We start from the raw sequence: 13,225 nt of genomic DNA, 5'->3' as shown, positions 1-13,225 counted from the left end.
AATGCCCATCAATCCTGCAACAGCAACATATACTCACTTAGTGCAGATACAATGTTGGGTGACAAGGGGAAGCATAGGTGTCGCATTTATTGAATGTTACAGAACAGCAAACATAAATTCTAGTTTTTAAGAATTGGCCAGTGCGGTCGCTCATGCCTGTAATTCCAGGGCTCTGGAAGTCTGAGGAGGGACGATTACTTGAGGTCAAGAGTTCGAGGCCAGCGTGGCAACATAGCGAAGCCCCGTTTCTACGAGAATTTTCAAAATTAGCTGGGTGTGGTGGTGCATGCCTGTGGTCCTAGCTACCTGAGGGGCTGAGCTGGGAGGCTCGCTTGAGCCCAGGAGGTTGAGGCTGCAGTGAGCCATGATCACGTTACTGCACCCCAACCTGGCCGACAGAGAGACACTGTTTCTTAAAAAAAAAAAAAAAAAAAGTCTGTGCAGGTGGGAAAAAAGAGAGAAGCTGAGAAACGCTCATTCCAGAAGCTGGGGTCGTGGTTACCTGTAAGGCAGGGTTTCTCAGGCTGGGCTCTGTGGACATTTGGGGAAGGATCGTTCTCTAGAGAGGGGGCCGTCCTGCGTGTCGGTGGGTGCTGAGCAGCGTCCCTGGCCTCCACCCACCAGATGCCAGGAGCACCTCCCCTCTCCTGTCGTGACAACCAAAAATGTCTCCAGACAGTGTCCCTAGCAGCTCCAGAGGGAAGGAAGGCAGTGGGGGTGGGGGATCGAGGAGGCACATGCCGCGTGGGGCGTTTTTGTTCTATTTCTTGCCCTGGATGGCGGTTACGTGGTGTGAACGTTATGGGGCCACAGTGTTCTTGTAGAGAAGTTTCAGCTGCGAGATGGACGAAGGAGGGGGCCGGGGAGCTGAATGCTCTTTGCAAACACTCCCTGGGGTCCGATCTGAGCGCTGCCTAGATTCCCTTCAGCCTTGGGAGCTGCCGTGCCCCCCCGCATCATCCATGCCTGTGCCCTCCCCAGCCTCCTCCAGCCAGCAGGGGGTTTGTGGACCCCTCCTGGGACACCCCCTCCCCATGCCTGGCTCCTGGAGGCCTCTGGGGGAACCCAGGCTAGAGGAAGCAACTGAGCCGGCTATGAGGAGGCTGGGCACTGGCTCTGGCTTCCTCGGGGAGCTGTGTTCTAATTATTTCCTTCCATCTCCCCCATGGGGTCCCTGGGGGGGCCTGCCAGGCCTGGGAAGGAAGGGAAAGTGCATGGTAAGCTGTGGGTGGGCTTGAGGGATGGGGCTTGCCAGCCTTGCCTGGGTCCTAACCTACTTAGCCAGGGCAGCAGAGCCTCAGACCAGCAGAAAACACACTTCTTTGGCTCTGGGCTGGGAGGGAAGGGATGGGGGAGGGAGCTGGGGAGGGAAACAGGAGCCACCAGTCCACCCTCTACCAGGCCCTGGGGACAAGCCTCTGCCCGCAGCCCATGGTCGAGGCACGCCCTTGCCTGTTGGTGCCTCCGTTTCCCCATCTCAACCACAAGCATGCACTCATTCCTGCTTGTCAGGACTCAAAGGGGCTACGCACACCCATCCGTGGCATACAGTAGGTGATTAGTAAATGCAGACAGCTGGGGGAAGCAGCAGGAGCTTTGGGGGATGCGGAGTTGGAATTCTGCTGTGTGACCCCGGACAGGTCACTTACCACTCCTTCATTCCCCTGAGCCTCAGTTTTCCCATCTGTCAAGTGGGGATGCCTGGGCAAGGAGCGGGGGTGCATTGTGAGGATGAAACGGGATGGTTCATGCTGAGTTTCTTCCTGGGACTCAGCAAGTGCTCAATTAACAGGGATTGTCAAGAGACCCATCACCTGCAAAGGGGCTTGCTTTCATAAAAATCGAAAGCTTAGGCTGTCTTTCTGAACCAAATAGTTGTTTCTTTCAGAGCTTCGTGCCCAAAGGGAAATGTCTACTGCAGAGGGGACCACCTCTGAGCACCGCCCCTGCCCCAGTAACCCCCCGATTCCATGTAGAGAGTGTGCAACATCCATATCCTGTTAGTCTCACGCCTCCATTAAAGAATCCAGCAATTTTCAGCCCCAGCCACTCTGGGCCACCTCCTCCCCACCAGGCTCACACAGCCACTGCCTCAAGGAATGTCTTACTTCCAAGAGCATCCCCAAGGAATCAGAGCTTCCCCTCTCAACCAACAGCCATAAGGGCTATGCCTAGGGGTGCCCCCAACATCCCACCCTACCTATAGCATTTTGGATGCAGGAGAAAGTGGCCTGAGGCAGAGGAGCCAGGCTAGGAAGGGGCGTGCTCTGTGGGACTCACGTTGTTCCGAGGTGCGTTGGGCTGCACAGGGTCCTCGGCGGCCAGGGCGATGCTGCTCATGGCAATGACCATGAGGATGCACATCTCAAAGTAGCGCAGGTTCAGGATGTAATGGCACAGGCGGCGAAGGCTGTTGGAGACAGATGCGTGTGCAGAGGTCCACTCAGACCACAGGCTCGCAAACCTTTTTCTTCCATAATCTCATGTTACCTATCACTACCTGAGATCTCCGACCTCCAAGGCCTCATACACAACAAACTATTAAGCTCCTCCAGGTGGGGGCCCTCTCTGGGTCCTGGAACCCCAAGAAGGCAGAGGGGACCTTGGTGAGAGAAGACATTCACATGCCCTGTTTAACAATGTCCCTATCACTCCCAAACGACCCTCTTGAAATATCTTGATCCCTAAGCTAGGTTGAAGAAATACGGTCCTTAATTCTGTAGGAGATAAAAAGCCTTTTCGATATTAAATGTCCCAGGGTCAAACAATATTGTGAATCTATGGGTTAAGTAGGTTTCTTTCTTTTTTAAAAATTAGCTGTGTGACCTTGGGCAAGTTGCTTGTCCCCTCTGTGCCTTGGTGCCCTCATCTGTAAAATGGCCATAATACTAATGCTTACTTCACAAAATCGTGAGACCCGAGAGTTAATCTATACCTGGCTCATGATAGGGGCTCCAAAAAGTTAGTTATTGAAATTATGAACTGCAGGCCTTATCAGAGCCTTGAAGGTACCAATGGGATGTGCCAGTTAACCTCTTAATAAGTGGAGCCAATAACAAATAGTCCATAAGGTTGTGTGAATGGCAGAGCTGAGTGATTAAGAACAAGGAGGCTACAGCCAGTGTCTGGGCTCAAACTCCAGCTCTCCCACTGGCTTGCTGTGTGACCTTGGGCAGGTGAATTCACGTCTCTGGACCTCAGTTTTTCATCTGTCAAACGGAGCTAAGCATACTAACAACCTCAGAGAAATTTTTAAAAAATTTTAAGGCACTCAGAACAGTGCCTGGCACTGAGTAAATACCACATAAGTGTTTCCTTAGTAAAAATCGATAAGTCAATGAAATAAAAAAGTATTTTAAAAGTACTTTTATTTATTACTACTCAGAGTGAGTTGCCAAGAGGCAGATTATAGAAAGCAGCTTCCCCCCATCTTATCTGACATGATCCTTCATTATCAAGAAGCATTTTGAGGGGTCAGGCTTTCAAGAAATAGCCTTGGGAGACATTCAATTCTGAAATAACCTCCCAGCCACCACGACACTCACAGGATAATTCTCCCCTAAATAATCTATTCGTTTCAAAGATGCCCAAGACAGAAGGCCATGGAACTCAGAGACTGTCCGCCCAGAATCTAAACACTTACAGAGTCTAGGTTAGGAACAGAGTTTGGGTCCTAGGGCTGCCATGTGCAGTTGTTCAAGCTGTGTACTACACAAGGCAGCCATTTCTAAGGGGGTGCCTCTTACATCACAGACAGCATAGATCTGGATATTTATGACAATGATTTTCTAGCGGAGGGCAGGAAGGGGATCTCTTCCAACAAAGTCAGTATATTGTGACAAATCATCTTACATGACTTAAGGAAGGAGCATCTGTTTTCAGTTTGTTCAAAGGTACCCTTGGACTCATGGTGGTTAACACTCACTCATTGCCCTCTATCTGGCCTGAATTCTACTACCCTGGTGGGAGCCCCAGGTCCCCCTGCCCTTGCTGGGGGCCATACTCACGGGTTGGTCGTGGACAGGATGAACATGGAGCTATAGGGAGGCATTGGCTTAGGGCCGTCTTCCCCACGGTCGTCTTCCTCCTCCTCCTTCTTCTCGTCCTCTTTTTTTGGCAGTGGGTCTGGGTTGGCGTTTTTGTTCACTGTTGGGACAAGAACCAACACAGGGCTCCCTCCACAATTTCCCACAAGTCTCTGGGAACTCCTGTGTACTCCCAGGGCAGGCAAGAAGCTGCTGACATTTATAAAGCGCCTGCTGTATATACCAGGCATCCTATGACATCACTGAACCCTTGTATGGCCCTGAGGTTGATATATTCTGATCCCCCATTTACAGATGAGGAAATTGAGGCACAGAGAAGTAAAGTGACTTGTCTAAGGTCACACAGCAGGAAGTGGCAGAGCTGGCATTTGAAACCCAGGAGGCCTGGCCCCCGAGAGCCTGCTCTCAACCACTCCATAGCCTTGAGTGTGGTGGGGCCCTCACGGGATATTAACACAGACCTGCCCCTATCCTTGTTGGACCTTCACGTCCTCACTTGCAGGCAGGTAGGGACAGTGCCAAGAGATCCATTGAACAGATGGAAATACTGAGACCTCCCATAAACCGCACGGCGTGCCCCCATTAGCACCCCTCTCTTGACTCGGGGGGAGGAGCTATCAGCCTCTGGAGCTTCCATTCTGCAGCCCAGCCAGATTATGTGCCCACGGGCAGGCTGAGCCTCTCTGAGCCTCAGTCCCTACATCCATAAAATGGGCACAGTGACAAGATCTTAGGATCTTAGGTCTCAGGACCATGGAAAGCCTTTATCCAGCAGACCCATGAAAATTTCTCACACAGAACTGACACTAGAGGCACTTAAGACATCATCTACTCAGCAGTTCACTACTTTTTCTTTTTTTTTTTTTTTTTTGAGACGGAGTCTCGCTTTGTCACCCAGGCTGCAGCACAGTGGTGCCCTCTTGGCTCCCTTTACCTTGGCCTCCTAGAGTGCTGGGATTACAGGCACAAGCCAGTATATCTGGCCCCTTTTTTTAATGTGGCGACTAGAAAGTTGAAACTGACATTTGCATGTGGCCTGTGTTACATTTCTTTTGGACAGTGCTGGGCCGAGAGAATCAATCATCTGATCCCCTCAAGCTTCCATCAGAGGACCCTATTGCTCCTCAAACGGGGTGACTTCCTGGCTCCCCTAGGGAAGGAAGGACGTAGGAGATATTGCTAACCTGATCGAACACGTCCCCGTGCCAGGCACTGTCCTCAAATTATCTCACTGAATGTTCCACAGCCCTGCGGGGTAGGAAACTACATCTATGCCCATTTTCCAGGGGGGAAACTGAGGCCAGAGAGATGGGGTCACAGTCCAGGGTCACTCAGCAGAGCCTCTGGCTCCAGGGGCGCCGGGTCCCCTGCCCAGCGATGTGAGGACGGAGGGTCTCACCTTGCACGACGGTGTGGTTGAGTGGGGGTGGGCAGGCCGGGGGGATGTCCACCGTGGTGTGGTCGGGTTTCCTGGCAGTCTTAGCTGAATTGGTCTGGGTGCCGCTGGGGTTGGTGACGATAAGGCTGTTCTCAGGGGTCTTGGGCGGGCCGGGATTGGATGGGTTCCCCGGGTTGTTGGGCATCCGGCGGCTGGCGGCGTTCTGGGGGTTAGTGGCCATGGCAGGGATGGCCGGCGTGGGGCCGGGGTCTGTACTGTTTCCCATCTTGGCTGGGCTCTGGGGCAGGCCGGCGTGGCCGAGGCTGTCATGGGGACCGGCCGACTCCGCAGTGGCCAGCTTGTTGTTCTTCATGTTGTCAATGTCCTCTGCCAGGGGTGGGTCTTGGCGGCCCAGGTCCTGCTGGATGGGCCGGGTGGTTGACAGGTTGGGGCCTGACACAGGGACCCCAGAGCCCTGGTTCTCTCTGAGGAAGGCAAGTGAATGAAAAAGAACGAACAACTGAGTTAGGATAAAACGCAACAGGTCAGGATCCTAGCTAAGATTCCATCTTTCAAGAGTACAACTTGGGCTGGGCACAGTGGCTCACGCCCCTGTAATCCCAGCACTTCGAGAAGCCGAGGCAGGAGGATTGCTTAAGGCCGGGAGTTCAAGACCAGCTTGGGCAACATAGTGAGACCCCATTTCTACAAAAAATGTATAAATGGACAGGCGTGGTGCTGTGTGCCTGTAGTTCTAGCTACTTGGGAGGCTGAAGTGGGAGCACTGCTTGAGCCTGGGAGGTTGAGGCTGCAGAGAGCTGTGATCGTCCCATTGCACTCCAGCCTGGGTGACAGAGTGAGACCCTGTCATCAAAAAAAAAAAAAAAAAAAAAGAAAAGGGAAGGGTACAATTTGGTCAGGGAGAAGTTGTGTCCCAGATCCCTGTAGCGCCTGGAATTGAGAAGGGGCTGTTCAATTCTTGGTCAGAGTTCAAGACCTTCACATGCCCACTGACAGGTTTCCACAACTCCCCATCATCTTACTTCTTTTCCTTCTTTTCTCCTTTTTTTTTTTTTCCAAGATGGAATCTTGCTCTGTCATACAGCGGCATGATCTCAGCTCATTACAACCTCTGGCTCCCGGGTTCAAGCGATTCTCCTGCCTCAGCCTCCCAAGTAGCTGGGATTACAGGTACCTACCACCACGACTGGCTAATTTTTTGTATTTCAGTAGAGACGGGGTTTCACCATTTTGGCCAGGCTGGTCTCGAATTCTTGACCTTAAAGTGATCCACCTACCTCAGCCTCCCAAAGTGCTGGGATTACAGGTGTGAGCCACCACACCTGGCCCTGTATATGTATATACACATTCAAGAGAGAGAGATCCCTACCATAAAGCAGGCTCAGTTAAGTTATAATTTCAAAGAGAACCTAAATCCTTTGGCCACCAGCTCAAGAGGCCATGGAGAAACTCGTGGATCTTATCTATCTTATTTTTTTGAGATGGAGTCTTGCTCTGTCACCCAGGCTGACAGGTAATGTGCGATCTCGGTGATCTCGGCTCACTGCAACCTCTGCCTCCCAGGTTCAAGTGATTCTCCTGCCTCAGCCTCCAGAGTAGCTGGGACTACAAGCGTGTGCCACCATACCCAGCTAATTTCTTTTTCGGTATTTTTAGTAAAGACAAGATTTTTGCCATGTTGGCCAGGCTAAAACTCCTGGCTTCAAGGGATCTGTTGGCCTTGGCCTCCCAAAGTGCTAGGATTACAGGCGTGAGCCACCGTACCTGGCCTAAATGAGGTAAATTCTAAACCAGTATTTCCTCAACATCTTGGACAGTCCACAAAGAAATTCCTAGTTCTAAGCTGCTTGTGATGCTTTTTGAGAAGTTGTGTATCACGTGAAAACCTGGCTGAGAGTATTTTCTCATTATCTGTAATGCGTGTGTGTGGGTATGCGTGTGTATAATAATAATAATATATTTTTAAGAGACAGGGTCTCGCTCTGTTGCCCAGGCTGAAGTGCAGTGGTGTGAACATAGCTCACTGCAACCTTTAAATCCTGGGCTCAAGCGATCCTCCCACCCCAGGTAGCTGGGATTGCAGGCACACACTGCTGTGCCTGGTTACTTTTACTAATTTTTGTAGACAGAGGGTCTCACTATGTTATTCAGGCTGGTATTGAACTCCTGGGGCTCAAGTGATCCACTTGCCTCGGCCTCCCAAAGTGCTGGGATTACAGGTGTGAGCCACCACACCTGGCCCTGTATATGTATATACACATTCAAGAGAGAGAGATCCCTACCATAAAGCAGGCTCAGTTAAGTTATAATTTCAAAGAGAACCTAAATCCTTTGGCCACCAGCTCAAGAGGCCATGGAGAAACTCGTGGGGGCATTTTCTTAGAGGAATACCATCTACCAAGAGCGGATGGAAAAGGGTCTGCCAATGTTTGTTTTGTCTTGTTTTTGCTTCCTCATAGAGTTTCTGTTGGCTGTTTGTTGGGAAATTTTAACAAGCTCAGCCTGCAGAGGCCTAATATCAATTTCCAGGAGGTTTCATTTCCAAAGTGTCTCCAAGGAGAACTCAAAAGGGGCAGAAAACTTTGAAGCTGGGCCCCTTCCCCCTTCCCCCTTCCCCCTGGGGATCTGGCATCCTCTGCCTGGAATAGGCGGCCAGTTGCATAACACCTGCTCTGCACGGCATTCTTGTGCCAGCTAATCACTTTGGCATCCTTCTGCGGAGGACTGCGGACACCTTGCCTGGGGCACACTCAGACCCCGAGATCAGATTATGTGGGGGTGATAATAACAGCAGTCTCTGTTTATTGCTCAGCCCCACCCCTCTGTCCTAAGGACCTCACGTATTAACTCATTTCATCCCTGCAACCACCAGCATCTGCGATGGGTATAGTGATTGGCCCCATTTCAGAGGAAGAGACTGAGGTTCAGAGAGGCAAAGTCATTTGCCCAGTGTTACCCAGCTGGAAAACAGCTGAGCTGGGCTCTCTGGTGTTCAATGCTTTAATCAGGCAGCTTGGTACTCTGGCTCACGCCTGTAATCCTAGCACTTTGGAAGGCTGAGGAAGGAAGATTGCTTGAGCCCAGGAGTTTGAGATCAGTCTGGGCAACATAGTGAGACCCCATCTCTAAGGAAAAAAAAAAAAAATCAGCTGGGCGTGGTTGCATGAGGCTGCAGTTCCAGCTACTTGGGAGGCTGAGGTGGGAAGATCAATTGAGTTCAGGAGTTTGAGGCTACAGTGAGCTACGATTGTACCACTGCACTCCAGCCTGGGTAACAGAGCAAGACTCTGTTTCTAAACAAACAAACAAACAAAAAACTAGGGCCCATTGGGGGTGCCGTAAGAATTAGAGTGCTAAAGAATTAACCACCCCCTGCCCCCATGCAGGATAAACTGTGGAGGTCAAAAGTCCAGCATCTCTCTTGCTGTTCTTTTTGGGGAGTGGGTTGTCATGGTGACAGATGCAGGTGGAATTAGGATGCGAACAGCAGAGATAAGAATTCTACAGTGGAGCAGCTCTTGGCAAAAGTTCCCTTTGCACCCAGATAGGCCTGGGAGGAGGCACTGCCTGGCTTCAAGGGAGAGGCAGATGCTCTATCCTCCACAGATTTTTACTGAGAGTCTGGGAAAGTTCCACCCTCATTCTGTCCACCCTGCAGGGCCACTGGGCTCGGCCACCTGGTATGGAGGATCTGGGGCCAGCAGCCATTGAATTATATGAAATAGAATGTGCGTCAGTCCACTTTTCACTGGAGTGGGCCACTGAAAGACAGATGAAGGTAGGAATGAGGAGAAGACAAAGTGAATAAAAAGGAAAAAAAATATGATCGGCCTGGCAGAGTAGCTCACTCCTGTAATCCCAGCACTTTGGGAGGCTGAGGTGGGAGGATCGCTTGAGCCCAGGAGTTGGAGACCAGCCTTGGGAACATGGCAAAACAAAAAATACAAAAAAATACAAAAGATTAGCCAGGCATGGTCGTGCACGCCTGTAGTTCCCAACTACTCGGGAGGCTGAGGGGGGAGAATCACCTGAGTCCAGGAAGTCGAGGCTGCAGTGAGCCGTGATTGCACCACTGTACTCCGGGGCCTGGGTGACAAAGCGAGACCGTATCTCAAAAAAAAAAAAAAAAAAAAAAAAAAAAAATCAATATGTGGCCGGGCACGGTGGCTCACACCTGTAATCCCAGCACTTTGGGAGACAGAAGTGGGTGGATCACGAGGTCAGGAGATGGAGACCATCCTGGCTAACACAGTGAAACCCAGTCTCTACTAAAAAAAATACAAAAAAAAAAAATTAGCCGGGCATGGTGGTGGGCGCCTGTAGTCCCAGCTACTCGGGAGGCTGAGGCAGGAGAATGGAGTCAATCTGGGAGGTGGAGCTTGCTGTGAGCAGAGATCGCGCCACTGCACTCCAGCCTGGGTGACAGAGTGAGACTCTCTCTCAAAAAAAAAAAAAAAAAAAATTATCAATATGCTGAAGAATGAAAAACACAGGGTACGTTTGCAAAAAGCCTCAAGGAATGGCTGAAGAAGAAGAAACATGCACAAGGCAGACCTCGGAAGGCCACTGGCTTTGCCACAACAGAGAACTAAAATGTCTTTTTATTATTTTATATTCTCAAATAAGGTTTTATCTTTCCCACTTTTTTTTAAAGCAGATGAATGACTGATCTTGGATTTTTTTTTTTTCCTCTTAAAGTGCATGAATCTTCATGAAGTTTTATTTCCAAAGAGCCTTAGAACCTCTTTATCAGCCAAACGAATAATGCTTCTCCCGGCCGGGTTGTTTGACGTATCTATTCATAATGGAGTTAGCAGTGCTCCCCTGGTTCAGAATGGGGGTCTGGCCAGCCGAGGCTTTGGGGGTGAAAGTGGGGAGATATTTTCTTCCTCTGAAGAAGAGAGGGAGCAGGAACCATCTGTGGGATTTGGGCAAGCTGGGTCCTTATTTTTTTTTATGTTTATTGATGAGAGTATTAATAATAGCATTAGCTGACACTTATTGAGTGCTTACTACTACTGCTCAAAATAGCATTCACTGAGTACTTAATAATATTCATATTAATAATAGCTAACATGGTCAGGCACAGTATCTCATGCCTGTAAATCCAGCACTTTGGGAGGCCAAAGTGGGAGAATTTCTTGAGGCCAGGAGTTTGACACCAGCCAGGGCAACGTAGTGAGACCCCAAAACTCTACAAAACAATTGCTAACATTTATTGAGCTCTTGTTATAAGCCAGGAACTACTCAAAGCATTTTACACGTACTAACTCAGTTAAATCTTGTACCCAGAATAGGAGGGAGCTACTAGTCTTATCCCCATTTTACAGATGAGGAAATGGAGGCCCAGAGAGGAGGAGTGAAATTCTGAAAGTCACACAGCCTGGAAGTGATAGGGCAGGAATGTGACTGCCTGCCCCAAAGTCCTTGCCTTTCACAACTAGGCTTTGTTGCTTTTGTAATCTCCAGTGTTTACTGTTGTCTTTCAAAACCTCTTCCTGGCATATTGTTAGGGAGAGACATTCTGTCCCTGTCACTCTGCCTCCTTCAATAATACTGGATCTGTTCATAAGGCTGATAATAATAGTAATATTAGTAACAATAGCAAGAGTAATTAATAATCAGTGGTCTTTCTTTTTTTTTTTTTAGAAATGAGGTCTTGCTCATCTCTAAAATGAGCAATGCCACTGCAGTCCAACCTAGGCAACAGAGCAAGACCCTGACTCAAAAAAAAAAAAACCCTAAATAAACCAACAAACTAAAGGCACAGATAATTACAAGCAAGATTTTTCACCTGTGTGAGGAGCATTAGAAAGTCATGAAGAGGAAAGGATAATTCTTTTCCGTATGAGACTGTCTTGTACATGGTAGGGTATTTAATATACCAGCTTCCCATTCTCTAAATGCCCAGGTTGGTCTCGAACTCCTGGGCTCAAGCAATCCTTTGCTTCAGCCTCCTGAGTAGCTGGGATTACAGGTGCATACCACTGTACCTGGCTTTTTTTTTTTTTTTTTTTTGAGACAGTCTTGTTCTGTTGCCCAGGCTGGAGTGCAGTGGTGTGATCTCAGCTCACTATAACCTCCACCTCCTGGGACGATTCTTGTGCCTCAGCCTCCCAAGTAGCTGGGATTACAGGCATCCAACCACCAGGTCTGGCTAATTTTTTGTGTTTTTAGTAGACAGGGTTTCGCCATGTTGGCCAGGCTGGTCCCGAACCCCTGACCTCAGGTGATCCACCTGCTTTGGTCTCCCAAAGTGCTGGGATTACAGGCATGAACCATCACACTGGCCTGTACCTGGCTCTTCATTGGTCTTTACTATATATAGACTGCTGTGGTAAACACTTCATTCCACCTAAACTCCCTTTTTGACCTCTCATTCCCCTGAGTGACTGACGGCCTCAGAGTCTCATCAATGCACCTTCAATTTGTCCGTCACTTTCTTGTCACTGTTCATATCCTGCAAACTGGCCTCCTCCTGGTCCACCCCAGGGCCTTTGCACATGCTGTTGTTAGACTAAAACACTCTACTCCCTTCTCAGATTGCTCCTCTGAAAACCTGCCCTGAGACCCTGGGAGCAGTTTCTTGATCATATTTCTCAGAATGCCTCAGACCACTTCACCTGTAGTTACATGACTGAACTCACAGCAAGAGCTTAGAATATAATAGGCACGTAGTAAATACTAACTGAATGAATGCATAAACCCATAGGAGAAGACTGAAGTGAAAGAATGACCTAGAACAATGGCGTTCAGGAAGGTGTTATAGAACTATGTGGAAACCCAATAACATAATGATTGAGGGGCACCGCAGGCACTTAGAGAATGGTAGGCAGTTATACTAAATACCCTACCACGTACAGGACAGTCCCATATGGGAAAGGCTTATCTTTTCCCCTTCGTGACTTTCTAATGTCTCTCAAAGAGTTGAAAAATCTTGCTTGTAATTACCTGTGCTGTTAGTTTGTTTGGGCTTCTTTCTTTTTCTGTTTATTTACTTATTTAGAGACGGAGTCTTGCTCTGTCACCCAGGCTGGAGTGCACTGGCGTGATCTCGGCTCACTGCAAACTCCGCCTCCCAGGTTCACGCCATTCTCCTGCCTCAGCCTCCCCAGCAGCTCGGACTACAGGCACCTGCGACCACACCCGGCTAATTTTTTTGTATTTTTAGTAGAGATGGGGTTTCACCGTGTTAGCCAGGATGGTTTTGATCTCCTGACCTCGTGATCCGCCTGCCTCGGCCTCCCAAAGTGCTGGGATTACAGGCGTGAGCCACCGCGCCTGGCCTTTTTATTTTATTTTTTGAGACAAGGATTTGTTCTGTTGCTCAGGTTGGAATGCAATAGCATAATCATAGCTCACTGTAATCTTGAACTCCTGGGCTCAAGCAATGCTCCTGCTTCAGCCTTCCAAGTAGCTAGAACTACAGGCACCTGCCACCACACCTGGCTAATCAAAAAAAATTCTTTTGTAAAGATGGAGGTCTCCTTATGTTGCCCAGGTTGGTCTCCAACTCCTGGCCTTAATTGATTTTCCTTCCTCAGCCTCCGAATGCACTGGGATTACAGGTGGGAGCCACTGCATCTGATCCTGTGCCTTTAGTTTAAACCTAACTCTGTTTTACATAAGAACATAACATATTTTTTGTATGTTTTTAATATACACTGCATTTTCCTGCAATGCAACTACTAAATAAATAGAAGAAAGACTAGACTCTTTTGTATATGGAACTTTACCAAGAGGTGTTCAACATTGTGAAACACCTTTTTTTTTTTTTTTT

The 13,225-nt window shown here is 49.0% G+C and overlaps 1 protein-coding gene across 1 annotated transcript in view; it reads right to left on the bottom strand.

Annotated features, from left to right (window-relative positions):
- The window catches only part of CACNA1A (calcium channel, voltage-dependent, P/Q type, alpha 1A subunit), a 196,294-nt gene that overhangs the window by 99,291 nt on the left and 83,778 nt on the right, over window positions 1-13,225 (bottom strand). The window contains 3 exon segments of the mRNA XM_011994944.1: window positions 2,281-2,410; window positions 4,008-4,146; window positions 5,446-5,877. Of these exon segments, the coding sequence (XP_011850334.1) occupies window positions 2,281-2,410; window positions 4,008-4,146; window positions 5,446-5,877 (701 nt within the window).

Source organism: Mandrillus leucophaeus, unplaced genomic scaffold, assembly GCF_000951045.1.
Source record: "Mandrillus leucophaeus isolate KB7577 unplaced genomic scaffold, Mleu.le_1.0 Scaffold463, whole genome shotgun sequence".
NCBI classification, from domain to species: Eukaryota; Metazoa; Chordata; class Mammalia; order Primates; family Cercopithecidae; genus Mandrillus; species Mandrillus leucophaeus.
The sequence above is the reverse complement of the archived record's forward strand: the minus strand, read 5'-3'. Positions and strand labels throughout refer to the sequence as shown.